The following is a 16974-nucleotide window of genomic DNA, read 5'->3' on the forward strand; positions in this document are numbered from 1 at the left end:
GTGTTAACTCAGGACTTGTCCTGCCTTCTGAGTGTTCCCTGTGTGGTCTGATCTCGGCCAAGCTCTGCAGTGGCAGAATTCAACTGTCAGTGACACAGGGGGCATGGAATGGGAGGGCAGCATTGTTCCCATTTTACAGATCAGGCAAGCTGAGGCACCAAACTGTCACTCCCTCCACATCATTCAACAGTGGCAGAGTTTAAACCCAGCTTTCTCCTGCCCCCTTCCATGTATTTTCTGTCTAACCTCTGCCTCTCTACCATCTGCTGAAGTCTGTGTGTCCTTCCAATGCTGGAAGATGACAGAAGTCATCATGCAGCCAGCTTGGAGAGGTTTCAAATGAGGAGTAGCCTTTGCTTCTTCCTGGATTGCACAGCTGTGGGGCTGCCCTGTGTCCCTGCTTCAGGCTGGCAGATTCTGGTCCCCTTTGTTGTGACAGACCCCATGTCCCTGTGGCTCTCTGGGGTGAGTACCCCCGAAGCAGACCTTCCTTGGGAAGAGGCAGAAGGCCCCCCTTTGCCCAGCCCTGAGCCCCAGACAGGTGTCTACACTCCATGATGCACTGGGGGCTTTGTGAGCAGCACTCAGGGCTCCTTGTCCATTTGTAGAGATAGGAAGGAGGTGGGAGCTCCTTATCTGTGCAATCCTACCTCGGGGTGTGTGTGAGGTTGGTCCCCTTGGGAGGGAGGGATAGAGGCTTCAGGCAGCTTCCATTCACCGGCAGCCTTTCATCCCATGTCCCAGGGCCACAGCCACCCTGTCTCCATCCCTGTTTACTGATGGGGCCGATATGGCCAAGGCAGGAGGGGTTGCAGGTTGTCCTAATCGCCTTGTCACCGGGCCGGACAGTCTCAGACACTCAGAGGATGTTGTGACTGCGCTGAATTACAATGTTTGTTGTTTCTCACTCCCAATAATTGACATTTGATAGCGACTACTGTAAAAGCGGCCGAAAGGCTGCGGCTGAGGGAGAGCAGAGACAGGAGCCAGGCTGTGGGGAGTCCCGTTCGCTGCCTCTGGGCAGTCTGGGGGCAGGCGGGGGTCCTTTGCCCCTCTCCCTGTTCGGGGACGGGATGTGGAGGGGCTGCGGAAACCTCCTGCGGATGTGCTGGGGGCAGTTTCCTCTGGTTTATAATTTCGGGGTATCGGTACTTCCCTGGCATTGATTGTCTGTGCAGGGGAGAAATCAGCCGCTCGGCACCGGAGTCTAGGAGCGAAAGGGTCACCAATGGGAGGGAACGGGACCCGTCTCCATCCCAGCCCGGCGTGGGGGACGGGACGAGGCCGGTGCAGAGCAATCCTGCCTGGGCCGTGAGCTCGAAAAGTGGCTTTAAAATTATTTTTGAAAAACTTTATAATACAAGCGCCGTTTCCAGGCCGCGCAAGGAACGCCAGGGACGCCAAGGTTCAGCCACTCTCTTTAATGACAACTCGCTGACCTCCGTCAGCTTGTACAGCAAAGGGTGACACGTAGGAAGGGGCGGACAGTGCATTTCCATACTAACTCACGTTTTAGTGCATAACCCTACGGGACCTGGCGGGCCGCAGTGTCCGTGTCCCTCGGCCGGGGTGGGGTGAGGGGGGTCTGTCCCCATCGTGTGCGGGCGGGAGCCGCTCCCGGCCCCGCTCCCGGCCCGCAGCCCAGGCCGGCGGCAGCAGCCTCGCAAAGGGAGACCTGGGGGCGGAGAGATGCTGAACTGGACGAGCAGCGGGAACCGTACGGGAAGTGCAAAAATTAAATGTGGATGTCAATAATAATTAGTATAGAGTAAAAGTTTAAAAAAAAAAAAGAAGAAGAAGAGAGAGAGTTGCTGGGCTTGGCTAGCTGTCGTTGGGAACAAGTCCAGCAAAATGACCGGCTGGTTTGTAGGAAGGAAGGAGGGGAATTACCAGGGTGAAGACCCAGGTGGAACGGGGAGAGAGAGGGGCCGGGAGCTGCGGGCACTGCCGCTCCTCCCCGCCGGTGCCTGCCTGGCCCCGCACGGAGCGCGGCCACCGCACGAAATACCAAAGACCCCCCCCCGTAAATGGCCACCACTCCAGTGAACTCCGCCGGGATGCTACACTGAACCGTCCTCATCCCGCAGCCTGGAAATGTCCCGAGCCCGGCTCGCAGGCGCGGCCGGAGCCCCTCCATCCCTATGGCCGTGGTCCATGGAGGGAGCGGGCCGGGGGCGGGGGCAGCTCTACCAGGCTCGGATCCCGTGCAGTGTGGAGATCCCCGCGTTCCCCTGAGGGATCGGCGTCTGCACCGAATTCAAGTCCCCTACGCTGAAGTTCATGAAGTTGTTGCCGGCCGCCGAGGGCTGCATGGGCTGCATGGAGGGGTAGTTGCAGTTGTAGTTGGCGTTGCAGGCGGGGCTGTTGTAGTTGGTGTACGCAGGGTAGGCGTTGTAGCTGTAGGGGTTAATGCTGACATTATAGGGCGAACTGTAGGGAGAAGATTCCCCCAGGCAGGGCTTCCCATCTCGCACCAATACCGGCACTGCTATCCGCCGGGGGGGAGGGATCCCCACCATTTCCAGGGTCTGATCCTGTCTCTGCCTTTTGCATTTATACCTTCGGTTCTGGAACCAAATTTTCACTTGGGTGGAGGTGAGCTTTAGGACGTTCGCTAAATGGTCTCTCTCGGGGGCCGAGAGGTATTTCTGCTGCTTGAACCTTCTTTCCAGTTCGTAGACTTGGGCTTGAGAAAAGAGGACGCGAGGTTTCCTCCTTTTCCTCTGTCTGGGGCGCTCGGGATCTTCCAGGTCTCTTTTCTCCTGCTCCAGGCTCTTGTGCAGGGAACACAGCTCTGCAGCAAAATAAACGGGAGAAGGAAAAAGGGGGAGGAAAAAAATGTGCAAAAAAATATAAAGCAATGTTCAATAAACAGTGTGCAACGTGATCTAGCCCTGGCTCTTCCCCGGCCCTTTCCCGGCTCCGTGTGCCTCGGCCCCGCAGGCCGCCGCGGTGACCCACTCCTGCAGCAGTGGGACCGGCCCTGCCCGCTTTTTAAGTACCTCTTCAGCAAAGTTTCCGTCTTTTTTGTTTGTTTGAAAACAAGAATGCTCAGTGCACTGACTTGAGTCGCGACCGCCTGTGCCCCAGCCTGGATTTATCACGTAGCCTTTGTATTTATTGCGCCGGCTTTGTACCGAATCCCAGCCCGACCCACGGGCTCCAGTACGAGTTCGGCTCAGCCGAACGAATTAGAAATCCGATTTGTCACCTAATTTCTGTACAAACTCGAGACCTCGCGTATCCTCCTGCAGCTCTACCCGTCCCGTTGGGTGGGAGCTCGGCCTCGCCCCCGCTCGGGGGAGGTCTCCGGCCCGGGGTCACCGGGACGCTCCCCGCAGTGGGTCTGTCCCGCTCCTGCACTGCAGCGCCCGGGAGGGGATGAAGATGCTCCCGCTCTCCGCGCTCTTTCTCCCCCGGGCCCCTGAGGGTGGTAGCAGCCCTGCGCTGTCCCCTCTTCCCCCGCAGCCCTGGGGACACCTGCCCGAGCGCCCGACCCCGGCTGGGGGAGTTACCCGTTCCCTTTTTCTCCTCCCAAGGACCACCGGCGAGCCCCGGACAGCAGCACTTGGCTTTACCTTTCTTGTCCGCCTTTCCCTCCTTGGCCGAGTCCATCTCCACGTAGTTTTTCATGTAGTAGGAGCCGGGGAAGGCGGCGGCTGTTTTGGCGGGGGGCGGCTCAGGCAGCTCCTCCCGCAGGTCGGGCAGGGCCGGTGGCTCAGCGCTGTAGGTCTCCTGCTTGAAGGTGGCCAGCATGCAGGAGGGCGAGGCCAGCGAGGAGAGCTCCATGGAGGCCAGGCCGCTCTGATGCTGTTCCAGGTTCAAAATATCCTTGACCGAGAAGGGTGTCGTTGTCACAGGGCTAGGAAACATTGCGGAGGAGAGCGGGGCAGCAGCCGGAGCCCAGGGTCATGGAAAAGTAGTTGAGGAGCAGCCAACCTGGAGCAGTGGTGGAGCGTGGGCTCACGGAGGGGGCACATAGCATTCCTGCGAGTAGCCTTGACTTGTGCACTGGAGGCAGGTAGGACCAGACCATAAGGGAAGGGAAGGAGGGACTAGGCAGTTTTTGGGTGACTTTAGCTTTCTATTGGCCAACATTGCAGTGATGGTATGAGAGATGCAAAGTTCCATGTCACCTAATATAGTAATACATCTCAAAAACATCTCCGCTCATTTAAAGGGGCGGCACTGCATTTATCCAGCTTTTCTGCGCTGAGTTTTTTCATCCATTAAAAAAAAAAAAAAAAGCGGAACGGCCTAATGTGTACAAAGGCACTATCTGACGCTATCTATCATACAGTCAGATTAAATAAACAGGCCGGGAGGAAGCCATCAACCAAATATGTGCTGATTTCATATTTTTTTCTAAGTGATGGAACGGAGGTTTCGTTTTTAGTGTTCTGCAATATCCGATCGCAGGAACTAGAGAGCGGGAGTTCACTGCTGTGTGAAGCGCGCTCAAGGGGAAATCCGCGCTTAGGGTTTATACAGATATTCTGAAGCAACACAACGCTCGCAAAATCTAGCTGATAGGAGAGAGGTCCTGAATAGCCCCTGCCTGGCTTGGGAGAGGGAAATGCCGATTGGGTTTTCCTCCCGTCTGTTTGTAAAGCTTTCTAACAAACAAACAAACAAACAAACCCCAAACAAACTACCACTGTCTGGGGAAAAAAAAAAAAAAAAGAAAAGAAAAATAAGCCAAAACAAGCCGGGTTTGAAGGTGTTGCAAAATATAGAGGGGTAAGAGATGAGTAAGCCAAAGCAACCGGCCGCTGGGCTGCCGTCGGGAGGCAGGGTCCCCTGGTGCTAGCCGGGTCCCCGCAGCTCGGTGGGCACGGCTGCCCACGGGTCCCGAGTTCACGGGGCTGAGGTGGGTGCTCTCACTCGTTTAACTTGCATGGAGTGGCTGAAATAAACCCTAGTGGCAAAGCCGAAGGTTGAGAGGGGGCCTTACGGCGCTTTCTGGGCTTGGGGGTCGAGAATGAAAATAAATTTTAAAGGATCTCCTTTAGCGCTCCAGCGCCCGACTGAGAGAGACACGGGATGGGCTCGGCCCGGGCGGTGGGAGCCGAGCGGAGAAACCCTGCAGGGATGTGATGAGTTTGGGGGTCCCTGGGCCGGGCCCTGCCCTGGGAGGCGGCGGAGTCGCAGTTGTGCAAATCCTTCCTCCGCCCGCAGGAAGGGACCCTCCGAGGCGGGTGAAAATGTGAGCACCTGCCCGAAGCTGCCCTGCCCGGGCTGCTCCTGAACGGACCTGCCAGTGTGCCCCCCGCAGCTGACCCCCGAGATTTTTGTCTCTCGGCACCTTCGGGCTCGCTTTTGGGGAATTTAATTCAGGATGTTTTTGGGGGCAATGCTGTGACCCGTCCTGCTCTCTGGGGACCGCTGGCCGGAGCAGCAGCAGCAACACCGGCGCTCGCAGCCCCTCGCTGCAGACGCCTGCGGGTGTCCTGGGAGCAGTTTTTTGGCGAACTAGAGTCGGATCTTGCGATGACAGTCGGTGCGATCACTGTGAATGGGGAGGCCTGAAATATTGCCATTTAATTATGGGAGGAGGTGGCTAAGCGGCCATCTCGCTCTTCGCGGCTGCGCTTCCTGCAGAATTCCCTGGGACGCAACTCGGAGGGGATGTTCCTCGGTTGTAGGAAAAGGAGTGAAGCGCCTGGGGAAGGTAGAGGCAGCCTCAGCAGCCCGGCTCAGGAGAGGGGCCTGCGGCGGGACTTTGCCGGCTGTCTGAGGCACCCCTTGCCCTCCGCATTGCCCGGCGGGTTTTCTAATCTCGTTGCCTCCTTTTTAATGCAAGCTAATGGGGGTAAGTTAGATATAAATACTAAATACTAAAATAGCGAAGTGATCCCGATCCCTCCCAAACCCAGAGCCGCGGCCGCAGGTTCGTCCGCCTTGGTGACATCCACCTCCCGGCAGAAACGGCGTCCAGCGCTCCCTTCCTCAATCCCGGGCCCAAAACGCCCTTCCCAGGTCAGGCCGGGAGCTCGCACGGCAGTGCCTGTCCCGGCGGTTTCCCTCTGTCCGACCTGTCCGGGCCCGGGGCTCGTCCCGGCGGGGCGGGCACTGCCGGCCGACAGTCCGAGATTCACTGAGGGTTGACGGGCTCCCTCCAGCCCCCCAGTCACACGGCGGCTCCCGATCGATGTGGGCCCGGCTGCAGAGGGTGGAAGTGATTAATTGAACGATAAGCCGGAGCTATCATTTGGAATGTCATTAATGCGTCGGGGAGACATTCATTGGAGACAGACAGCGTTATCTCCGCTTTATCTTCAACAATGCATCACTTTTAATACTGCGGTTTAGAAACAAATGGGGGCTTTAGCCTTAGCCCTTCTCTTCGTGTTTATATTTTTGGAAGAATCACAACTAGTGGGAGTCCCGGGTTCGGCCCCCTGATAAATGAACATTAGCACTTTTTAGAACTACTGTATCAACAAAAAGAGCTGCAGGGCCGCAATAATTGGTGAAAAAGCAAACACTCCGCAAAGAGAGGCCAGGTCTGCTCTGTGTCCGGCTGATTGATGAATAAGTTACTGACATACAGCAGCTCACGGACTTTCCGGGTCGGGGCTCCGCACCCATTCCTCCCCCCTTTCCCACCCCCTCTTTCTCCCTTTCCCGGTGCTCTCCAGCAGCCCGCTGAAGCCAAGCTCCGACTGTCCAGCGGAGTGGACAAAGGCGACCGGTTCACCCCGCTCCGGACTCTGCTCGCAGCCCTCAAACGCCGCGCTCGGTCCCTGCCCGGCCCGGCCCGGGGGGACCTTCCCGGGTGCCCCGGCTGAGTCGCGGGGCAGGGGTGGAGGGGAGGGATCCCCCGCACCTCGAGCTCTCCCGCACCGCTTTTACTTTCTGCGGAGTCGCTTTTGGCTGCGTTTAATTAACACGCAAAAAAGAGTAAAGGGAGGCAGGACCCCGGAGCAGAGCCCTGAAACACCTTCTCCAGCCCACTCCTCCAGCGGGGACTCAGGCCCTGTGGGTGTGTGGAGGGGAGACGGGCCGAGCAAAGACGTTGTTGTTTTTCTGGCTGGCAGGGAAAAGCGGGGGTGTTCTGTTCTCCCCCGGTCGCCTTCACGTTGTTTGCAGGTTGCTCTCGCTGCCCCCTCAGGACTGAGCCTGCCCTGGCCCCCCATGCCCAGAAAAGCCCCTCGCAGGCGAGGGTTGTCATCCAAACCCGCTCGCGGCTTCTCTCCGGGATTGCGAAGTGCGATTCGTGTTGGGTTTGTTGTGTTTTTTGTGCGTTTTCTTTTTCCCTAAAAAAAAAAAAAAAAAACCCAAAAAAAACAAACCACAAAAATTTAAAACTTTTCTTGCTGAAAACAAACAAACAAAACCAAAAAAATTCCAATCCCGCAATTAACTCCAGAGAGCACATCCTCTCTACCCCTGAGCTTTCGACACCTCGGACTGTTTAGAGAGAGATGGGACCTTTTAAAAAACTTTTCCTCTTAATCCCAGTCGGTTAAGATGTCCAGGGCCCCCTCCCGCTCTAATTCCCGGCTATCTCCCGAGGTCTCTGTTTATACCTCGCCAGTAAACGCCGGAGTTTGAAACCTTGTCACTAATTGAGTGCTAACACTTCAGGTGCTATAGATTTGTTAAGAGCCAGTAGTCCAGAAATAGCCTATTAGTGTTTCCTTGCAAGAAGTTGTGCCAATCTCCCTGTTCTCATCGTGGCGGCGGGAGCCGCTGGGACCCCGGGGCCTCTGCGGGTCCCCAAGGGTTCCCCAGAGTCTTTTGGTCGGTTATTCCTTTCAAACGCTTGGGAAGGGATGCTGCAAACCGGCGAGCCCGGGTTGAATAAATCCTGCCGGCGGGATCTCTGTGCTGATGTGCGCGTCTGCCGTGGCGGGGTCCCACCGGCGGTCGCCGAAGGCGCCTGAGGGCTGCGGGGGGCGAGTGGGACCAGGGGAGGTTTTGCTTTCACCCCTCCGGAATTCTGCAGAGGAAAAAGATTTTGGAGCTGTCCAGGTGCTCCATCTAAAAACATTCTCCTTTCCTTGCTACTTTTTTTCTTTTTCCTTTTTTTTTCTTTTTTTCTTTTTTTTTTTTTTTTTTAATTTTTATTCTTTTCTTACCCCCCGATCCTTTCAAGCCCTAACGAGTCTCGCCTTTTCTAGCCGTCAAAAAAAGAGTTTTGACCTTGACGTGAAGCCGGCCTTGGCGAGGGGCCTCCCCTCTGCCCGGTGCTTGGGTCGGCTGCGCTGCGAGCCGGATGGGAGCTCCTCGACAGCTCCGCTCCCCGGCGGCGGGGCAGGTACCGGACCTTCGGGGCTCCTGCCCACCGCTGTCGGATCCCAGCTCTTCCCGCCGGGCACTTAGGAGATCGTCGGGCCCCTTCCCTCCCGGTTCAGACCGGCTGGAGAGCGTGAATGAAGCCGGGCAGGCTGGTGCCAGGGCACAGCACGCGAACGCAGCAGCCAGACAGCACCAAAGTGCCTTCCCTTTACTTCAGGACAGTTTATGCAAAGCCCGGAATAAAACCTCTCCGGTGTTGTTTCGGCTTTTGGCACCCCCAGCCCCGCTCCCCCGGCAGGCCGGGGCAGCACGGGGGGCGCGCCCGGGGGATGGCCCGGTCGCCTCTTTCCGCCTCCGTCGGGACTCGGATGGGGTGACTTAGGCAGGGGGACTTGAATAGCAAATGCCACCGTGGAGTTCCCCCTCCTGCCCTGGGCTCCGTGCCTGGAATCTGACAATTAAGCTGGTTCTTGCACCTCGGGCTCTGGAAGTGGTTTTTTTCCCCCTGCTGAAGCGAAAGCTGGGAGCCGGGCCGATAAATGAAAAGCTTTAATTTTACCCTGCCTGTAACTTTTTTTTCTGCCTGTAACTGTGCTGGGTTCGCTGGTGAAGGGAGAGAGATGGGGTTTCGCCGTCCTTCCCGCCTCCCTCTTCCCGCTCACGGGAAGCGGTCGCGTTATTAGCGCTTGTCTCAGACCCGCCGGTTTTCTGCTCTCCAGAAAAAGCTTTTTAACGCGTCCAGGTAATCCCAAAAGCGCTTGTTCGTTATGTTTCCTTGGGGAACGCACTCAGGGCAGGAGCGATACGGTAATTTTTAGGGACGGGGAATTGAACGACAGAAGAGATTTTCACGTAAATGCGACAACGTTTTGGCACACGCGTCCTGCAGCCGGGACGCACCGGGGTCTGGGGACGGTCAGAAAAACTGTTTGAAAAACGAAACACCTTCCAGACACTATGTAGTCTGGGCTCTAAACGCGGCGAGGCTTTGGCCCGATCTGTCTCCCCGGGAGGAGGGTTCCCACGGGCTCCGGTGGGAACGGCAGTGACGCTTGGCCGGGAAGCCTGAAATCGCCGCGAGATTTCAGGGTGTTTGCAGCTTTTCTGTCCGCACGATGTTTTCCCGAGGAGATAAAAGTCTTACTTCTCGGATGCTTCCTGCGGGCCGTGCAAATCCGATCCGTCTTGCGCTGTCACCGTGCGCGCTCGGCGCTCCCCGGGAGCCCGGGGTGGCCGCAGCGGGCAGGGCCGGTCTGGGGGAGCCACCTCTAACAGGAGACGGTGTTTGGGCTTTATTTGTCTTAAAAGTGATCTATCCCCTACACATCCCCGCGGAGATGAGGGACCGTCCGCGCTCCCAGCGCTGCCCTGCCCGGGGTGCCGGCTCAGCCCCGCGGGACTGCGGCGGGTTTAGCCCGGGACTGCGGGTTTAGCCCGGGACTGCGGGTTCCCCCGGCGCTCCCGCAGCAGGGCCCATCCCGAATCCTACCCTCTGGAAGAAAACCTTCCTGAGGTGATCAACTCCGCTGAGACGGATGGGAGGATGAACCCGGGCGAGTAGGGTTACAGCGCCCTGACCCCCAGCTCCTCTACGGCGTCTCCCGGCCGTGTCCCCTTTGCTCCGGCAATGCCCAGCCTGTGACCCACAATCGGAGAGCCATGAAATCGGCTGTCCCAGGGGCAAACCGCGGGCGGGAGGGGCTGTGTGTCCCTATCCCTTTCCCCGTCCATGTCGAGCTGCCAGCTCCCTGTCCCGCGGGGCCTCGTCGGGACGGCCGGCTCTGCCTTTCCTCCTCGTTCCCCTGCTCCAGGAAAGAGGATTCCTGGGACGGCCCCGCTCCTTTTCCCTCACTTGGTCCGGGGAGCCTCACCGCTGCCCTGCAAAATCCCCCACCGGTCCCCAGGGTTATGGTCCTGATGGGAGCGCCGCGCCTCTTTGAGATAACAATAAGCAATTTTTTAAAAACACAACAAAACCCCTCAAACAAACGCAACTCCCTCCAAACTTAACAAAAACCCACAACCAACTCAAAAAAAAAAAAAAAAAAAAAAGGAAGGGAGGGGATACCCCTATTACCGCGGGGCTCTCGTACCCGCGTTTATTTTTGCCCTGAGACGCGGGTTTGGTGGAGCCGGTTCCTCCTTTCCCACCCTTGAATCCCGCAAAGAGGCACTGGGAAAACAGGCTCCGTGCAGCCCCTAAGGGGCTCCCGGGTAGGATCGTTCCGGAGCAGGACCAGGACTCTGAATTTTTTTTTTTTCTCGAGGTGGGGAAATTGGGTTTTGGGTTGCGTTGTTGGGTTTTGTGGTGATCTGACGGGAAACGGGTCTGTTTCTCCAAATGGTCCCGTTTCTGCATCCTCTCTGGAAAGCTAAAACTTCGGGTGCTCCCGCGGCTTGTTTTGCAGAGATATAAACGGTTATGAAGAAATCCCTGCAAAATTGAAATACATAAGAAAGAGAAACCGGCAAATAAATACAAGCACGGGAAAGTGCTTTCATCAGCCCAATGAATGTACAATTCACTGAAATAAAACACGATATATTTCAAGTGTGTATCAAGAAGAAAAGGGTAGAAAGAAACGAAAATCTTGTAAAACTTCTTCTAAATTTTTACCTTTTTTTTTTTTTTTTTTTTTTCTGGGTAAAAATTCCAAGTTTCGGATATTTTCACAAGTCCTTATTTTTATTTTTAAATTCAAAGGCATGTCGCATAATAAAAACACATCTGCATTTTTATTCCCCAAATCCTGCATTAATTATCAGCGGCAGAGGGAAAAGCACCAATTAAACGGCAGCCTTTTTTTTTTTTTTTTTTTTTCTTGGAGCCTCGGCAACACAGCAAAAAGAACTGGAGGAAAGCAGGGAGAAGCGCCCGCGGTGCCTCAGTCCCTTCCTCCCCGCCAGCTCTGAGCGATCTCCGCTCGTCCCTAAGCCCAACCGCTGCTGCCTTTTCTATTTCTCAGTTCAAGAACGAGAAAAAAATCCAAGTGAAACGCACGGAACGTTAAGCACCCTTTTATTTGGACGATAGGGTTTATTTCTAATAGAATTGAAAGGATTTCGGGTTGGCTATTGACGTTTTCTTACGCTTTTAGACACTATTCTCTCGGGCGGTCCGCGGGAGTTACTTTGGTTTTTAATTACACCGTATCTTTCTGAGAGCTAAAATCAGTGAGAGAAGCCAGCGGGAGCCTGTGCCAGGTTGGTTTTGGGAAGGGAAGATCCATGGGAAGGGATGAATCCCGAGGAGCTGCCCGGGAGAAACCCCAGGGCAGCAAGGGGGAAGGGAATGGCCGGATCTTGACTGGGCTGAGTGTCACCTGGGGGTGTCCGGGGCCAGGGGAGCAGGAGGCTTCCTTCAGAGCTGATTTTGTCATCCAGGACAGGGATCTCCAGCACCTGGTTGCATTATTGCTGTGCTCAGACTCCTTGCAGCCCCTGGAATGCGTGTTTCCAGAGCTCTGCAGATCCAGGGTTACACGTCCACAGGGATGCACATTCCTGGGGCAGCACCTGCTGCAAGTGGAGGGAAGAGCAAAGGGGGTGGTGGTGCTGGAGAAGCACGACTTGGGCCCATCCTCCAGGCCATCTCTCTCCACCTCTCTGAGGCACTGATCTGGGAAAAGGTCCCTGGGAAGCAGTGCAACTTTTTGGGGCACCTTCACATTGAAGGTTAGAGCCAGCCAGAAAACATCCCTTCCTCCCATTTCTGTTGTGTTTTTGACCCTGCCCCATCGCAGTTTTAACATGCAGCCTTGATCAGACTCAAGAGGATATTTCCTCCTCCAGTGTTTCTCTGGGCAAAGAGGCACCAACAGATTTTTTCCATAATGATGAAAACATCTGGCCGTCTCCAAGCTGTCAGGCTCTGTCTTGCTTCTTCCCAGATCCCTTCCCCACTCCAGCCCTGTGGCCACTCCATTGCAGCCCTTCCATGCCCAGGGCACTCCTGACCCACATCTCCAGCTCAGAGACACTCGACACTGTCTGCACAGGGGCACTGAAACCTCCAGGATCCCCTGCACTCGGGTTTGGAAACACATTTTAGGCACAGTCAGCTCAGGGAGATGGAAATCTTTACCCTGAATTCTTTTCTGAGGCTTTTTCCCTTCACTGTGTCCAACAGAAGTTGTTTCCACCACTGCCTTCATGTGTGTAGTTCAGGATTAGCTGCTTCCAACTCTCCTGTTTCAGAGTCCATCTCAGAGAGGGGAGATACATCCATGCTTTCAGCCAGGGCACTGATCTCCACTGCTCCTGCTGTCAAAACATGCTTTGGTAAAAACGTGTCCTTGGTTTTGTGTGTGTCAGAGCTGGATTATGCATCCACTTCTAGGAAAAGTAAAAAGACAATAACACCCCCCCCAAAGAGAAATAAGGAAGTATGTAAGCACTTATTCAGTAAGATCCTAACGTGCTGGTCAAATTTTAAACATCTGAATTACAGGGCACTCATGTGCTTGAAGTATCAGAACTGAGGTGAAAAATTAGAAACTTTATTGCATATTCTGATTTGAAAGAAAAAAAAGTCATGAAACTGAACTGTTTCTGAAAAGCAAACAAAGGTACATCCAAGTGGAATGACTGAAAAGATAAATATGTTCTTAGGCCACAAGAAAAGACTCTCAAAGATGCATTTGGCTCCAATAGTCAGAACAGCCTGAGCCCTGTCTAGAGCAGCTCTCAGAATTTCAGCATATAAAAGGAAAGGGGGGATGTCCTATGTTTAAAAATATGACTTTACTTACTCCCAAGGAAGAATAAACAAAGCAAAGACAAAATCCTAAATGTCTCTAGAGAAAAAAAAGTGTTTAACCACAATTCTAAACTATCCTTTTCCTTGTCTCTCCCCACTTTTTAAAAAATGAACAACTAACAGCCAAGCTCCAAAGCATTGTGTCATATTCCAGCCTCTCTAGCTTTGCTCTCATTGATGCCAAAGTTCATAAAAGAACAATAATATTTACAAAATATGAACCTGATCCAGTAGTTCACATTCAGGCAACACTCTGCACTTAAGGTGATGGAAGCTGTGGCAAAGCAGGGCGGAAAATGGCCATGTATCTCCTGCCTTGGGAACTTAAATTTCGTCAGGGATGTGGAACCTCTGCTGGGCTGATCCTTGGCTGTGTTCGTGCTGAGGCTTTTGGTGTTGTGTAGGAGGAGGCAATCGACTTGTCACTGCTGGTGTAAGATCTAATGGAAAAGGAATACATCCATTTGCTTAGTTGACTCTCCCTCCTGTTCTCATTCCTACTACATTTATTCTGAATGACTTGTTAGCATTAGCTGGATTAAAGTTCCAGTAGGATAAAATGTCCTGCAATATGGATTTCTACACTGCAATTTGATGGGAGTAAATGCTGTTGAGTCTGTGTACATTTTTATTATAAGCTCCAGTAGCCCTGGGGTAAATCTGCATTTTGAAAAAGCCAGTATGACTGGAGTCACTCTGAATTGCTTTTTATATGTATCACACATAAGCAAAAATGAGGCAAAAGGGACTTTGTGTGAGCTGCAAAGTCAGGCCCTTGGCAGTCAGGACGTGACTCTGTTGTGTCCATTCCCTGTCAGGCTTTTGGGTTTATTTCAGCTTTGCTTTTTTCCCCAAAGCCTCGTGTCTCCCAAAGTGCACAGGATGCACAGTGCTTGTGCAGCAAGCAGCCATTCAATATTTAGTTTTATCCCTCTTATTGAGCTCCCAGCCTTGTTAAACAGAGATGGAGCTTTTAGTTCCTCTGTCATTTCAAGGGTGTCCGAGTGCTTTGAAGGTATGAGAGGTTCTGCCTTTGCCTATCCCATGTGTGGGGAGGAAATAATCCAGGAGTTTTACCCCTGGATTTAAAGTGCAGAGTTTGAGGTTAAAAGCACCCATTGATTTGTGGTACCCCATGTGACATAGCTGCAGTGTGAGTTAAAAGAATCTTTGATGTTAAAAGACGCTAGAGTCTTCCAGACATGGAGAAAGCCCAGAGAAACTGCTATAGCAGGGGGGTAACTTGGATATGTTTACAGTGATTCTTGTGTAGGTCACAAAAATGGCTGGTCCTGGTGCAAAGTTCAGATCTTTTCCTAAACACAGAGGTGTGCCATGGTCTCTCAAAGCAAAGATCCCCAGGATTTTTCTGACGTGTCATTTTCCAGCTTTGCTCTCCCCTGTGGTTTTCAAAAAAAACCAAACCCAAAACAAACAGGTAGATACAGGTTCCAAAAAACTGGCAGGTACCATTTTGGCTCAGCTGCTAGGAAGTGTTCAGCAAGTGGAAATAATGGAAATACGAGGCAAGTTTCCATTAGGTGAGAGAACCTCTGTCCAGAAGCAGTCACTGCGTCCTTGGGCCGCTGTCCCTCACGCTGTGCCAAATGCCATCCTGTGGGATCTGCAGCCCTGCTGGGGAGCCCCAGGGCTCGCAGAGTTTGGGGAGGGGGTACCCAGGCTGTGGGTACAGGCAGTGAGCAGAAGCCTTTTTTTGCTGCCTGAGAATCTGGGTGTCCTTGGGGGGACTGAGGAGCACCAAGAGAGAATAACCTAGGAATGAAATCGGGAAAAAGCCCAAAGTGGAGCAAACTGTCCTGCAGCCCTCAACAGCCATGGAATTCCCCTGTCTTTGTTTAACTGAGGCAGGTTTGATCTGTGACCTTTGAGACAGCGATGAGATGCTGTCTATAGCTGACCAGCTTAGGAAGCTTTTGTGCATGAACAAGCAACAGGCAAAAAAATAAGCTTACCTTGGGTAAATGCCCATAATTGATAGTTTATGAACTGTCCTCTCACTTAGGCAGCCCCTTTTTTTTTGTGGGTGAGAAAATCCGCTGCAGACAGGTGCCACCAGCATGTGCATCTGCCCAGTTCACAGACACCAGGACTGTTCTGTAGCTGGAAAAAAAGTGGAGCTCCTCTCTCGCTTTTTGTTTACTTACCCTTTTATAAAAGTTAAATCCATCTAATATGGTTCTTCAAGTGAATAGTCCATCCGTGCGAACTTTTAGCATCCTGCCTACTGCTTTTTACAGGGAATACAATCTCAGTCTGCTTTGTATCAGCTCTGTCTGGTTTTGGACATCCCATCCTTGGAGTGGGTTTGCTTTTATCAGTAGTGGTGGGACATTTTTCTGATGGGAAAGGCTATCCTTAGGAACAGAAGCTGTTACCTCATCAGAAAGGTGTTAGGTGGGCCCAGCTTTTGATCACTTTATTAACTCAGACTCAGTGGGACTGACTGCTGTGGCAATTGCATGACCAATATCCCAACGCATCCTGTCAAACCCATCCCTTTCTCCTTCCTGCCATCGAAGGCTTGAGATAAGCAACAGTGAGATGTCTGTCTGGCTGATGGAACCAGCAGTTTCTGGTCTAATCCATGCTGGACTACAGCACAAGTGTCTACCAAGGATCACAGAGTAGTATGTTCTATGCTGGTGGGTAAATTTAGAGTTGACAAGTCCCTTCCACAATTGGAGGACTCAAGGACAGTCCTATCAGGTGGCAACTGGCTGGGGGAGTATTTATAATCCATTTGCTGACTGGAATTAATATGAATCTGTCATCCCTTGTGCCACTTGGAAAACCATGTAACCGAGGGCTGATGATGCCAATAGCTGTTGTTGGTCTTTTTTGGCAAGAGCTGAACGTGTTTTTCCCAAAAAAAAGTTGTCACCGAGATAAAGCACTGTCTGGATCCTCTTTTTTTCCAGGCTTTGCGGACTCGGGTAAATGGGACATTTGATATGGACAGTAGATTGTGGTGTGGGTGCAGCCAAAGCCCAGCTGGTGTGTCCGAGGAGCTGACAGCTGTCTAGGGAGCAAACTCAGAGCTTCTTTGCTCTTATTGCAGAGCAGCACCTCATGCTTCTGTCTGATTTTAGCAGGTAATGCACTGTGTTATCTGTGTCTGCATACATGGAACTGGGTCTTACCCTGTGCTAATCAGGTGAAATGCAGTCTGGGCAAGTTCTCCAAGGAAGAGAAATTCTTGGCTCCTTTTCAGCCTGAACTGCATATTCAGTCACTCTTCCCCTACCTGTTTGATGAATGCCTTGATTTTACTTTCTTACCTCTACCATTTGGCTTTTGTATATGTAAAAAACAGTTGTGAGTTTTATTTGCAGGAGTTCCCTGAAATGCTGTGCTCCCACAGTGGGGAGGTCTGTGGGCTGTGAGCAGCCAAACACCCACATACTCCTGTTCAACAGACACTGCCAGGTGGGAGCTGTTGCTCACCTGGGAGAAATCAAAATTGTGTATCAAGGTTTCCTGACAAATAGCATCACTTGGCCTCGCTGTTGAGTAACTCTGTGATCAGCATCCCTAGCACACATCCTCCTCTGATCTCAGCCTCTGTGGATGTGTGTGAGGAAGGCTGCCTCAGGATGTGGTGCAGAGCAAGTCCCAGCCTGATGTACCTGTGGTGGATGCTGAGGAATCCCTGATGTGATGTGACAGCAGAAGAGAGAGATTGTGGGTAAAGTCACAGGGTGTGAGAGTCGATTACAGGCAGTCCAGGATGCAAAACAAGCTGCCATTAATTTCAGAGTGGGGAGGAGCCTTTATTTACTACTTGGCAGGAGTCAGTCATGTCTGCAGCCACAGACAGCAGTGAGCATTTGAGAATGGGTCAAAATGGTGATATGACCCTGTCAGGCTCCTCAATGTTGACGGAAAAGTCTTTGGAGCGTGACCTGCCTTTTAGTGGATGTTTGTGCAGCACTTGCACCCCAGCACGGTCC

The 16974-nt window shown here is 53.0% G+C and overlaps 1 protein-coding gene across 1 annotated transcript; it reads right to left on the reverse strand.

The window, feature by feature from the left end:
* Positions 1-1943: 1943 nt before the first annotated feature.
* NKX2-5 (NK2 homeobox 5) lies at positions 1944-4041 on the reverse strand. Its single transcript, XM_064671371.1, has 2 exons — positions 3579-4041; positions 1944-2794 (listed from the first exon to the last, which is right to left on the reverse strand). Exons 1-2 carry the CDS (start codon positions 3871-3873, stop codon positions 2187-2189), a joined length of 903 nt encoding a protein of 300 aa, XP_064527441.1. The 5' UTR covers positions 3874-4041; the 3' UTR covers positions 1944-2186.
* Between the last annotated feature and the right edge of the window lie 12933 nt (positions 4042-16974).

This window comes from Pseudopipra pipra, chromosome 15 (assembly GCF_036250125.1).
Source record: "Pseudopipra pipra isolate bDixPip1 chromosome 15, bDixPip1.hap1, whole genome shotgun sequence".
NCBI classification, from domain to species: domain Eukaryota; kingdom Metazoa; phylum Chordata; class Aves; order Passeriformes; family Pipridae; genus Pseudopipra; species Pseudopipra pipra.

Coding starts and splice junctions, on each gene's coding strand:
- NKX2-5 (XM_064671371.1), bottom strand. CDS start 3,873: ATGTTTCCTAGCCCTGTGACAACGACACCCTTCTCGGTCAAGGATATT. Junction 2,795..3,578: donor GGGAAAGGCGGACAAGAAAG/GTAAAGCCAAGT, acceptor ATTTTGCTGCAG/AGCTGTGTTCCCTGCACAAG.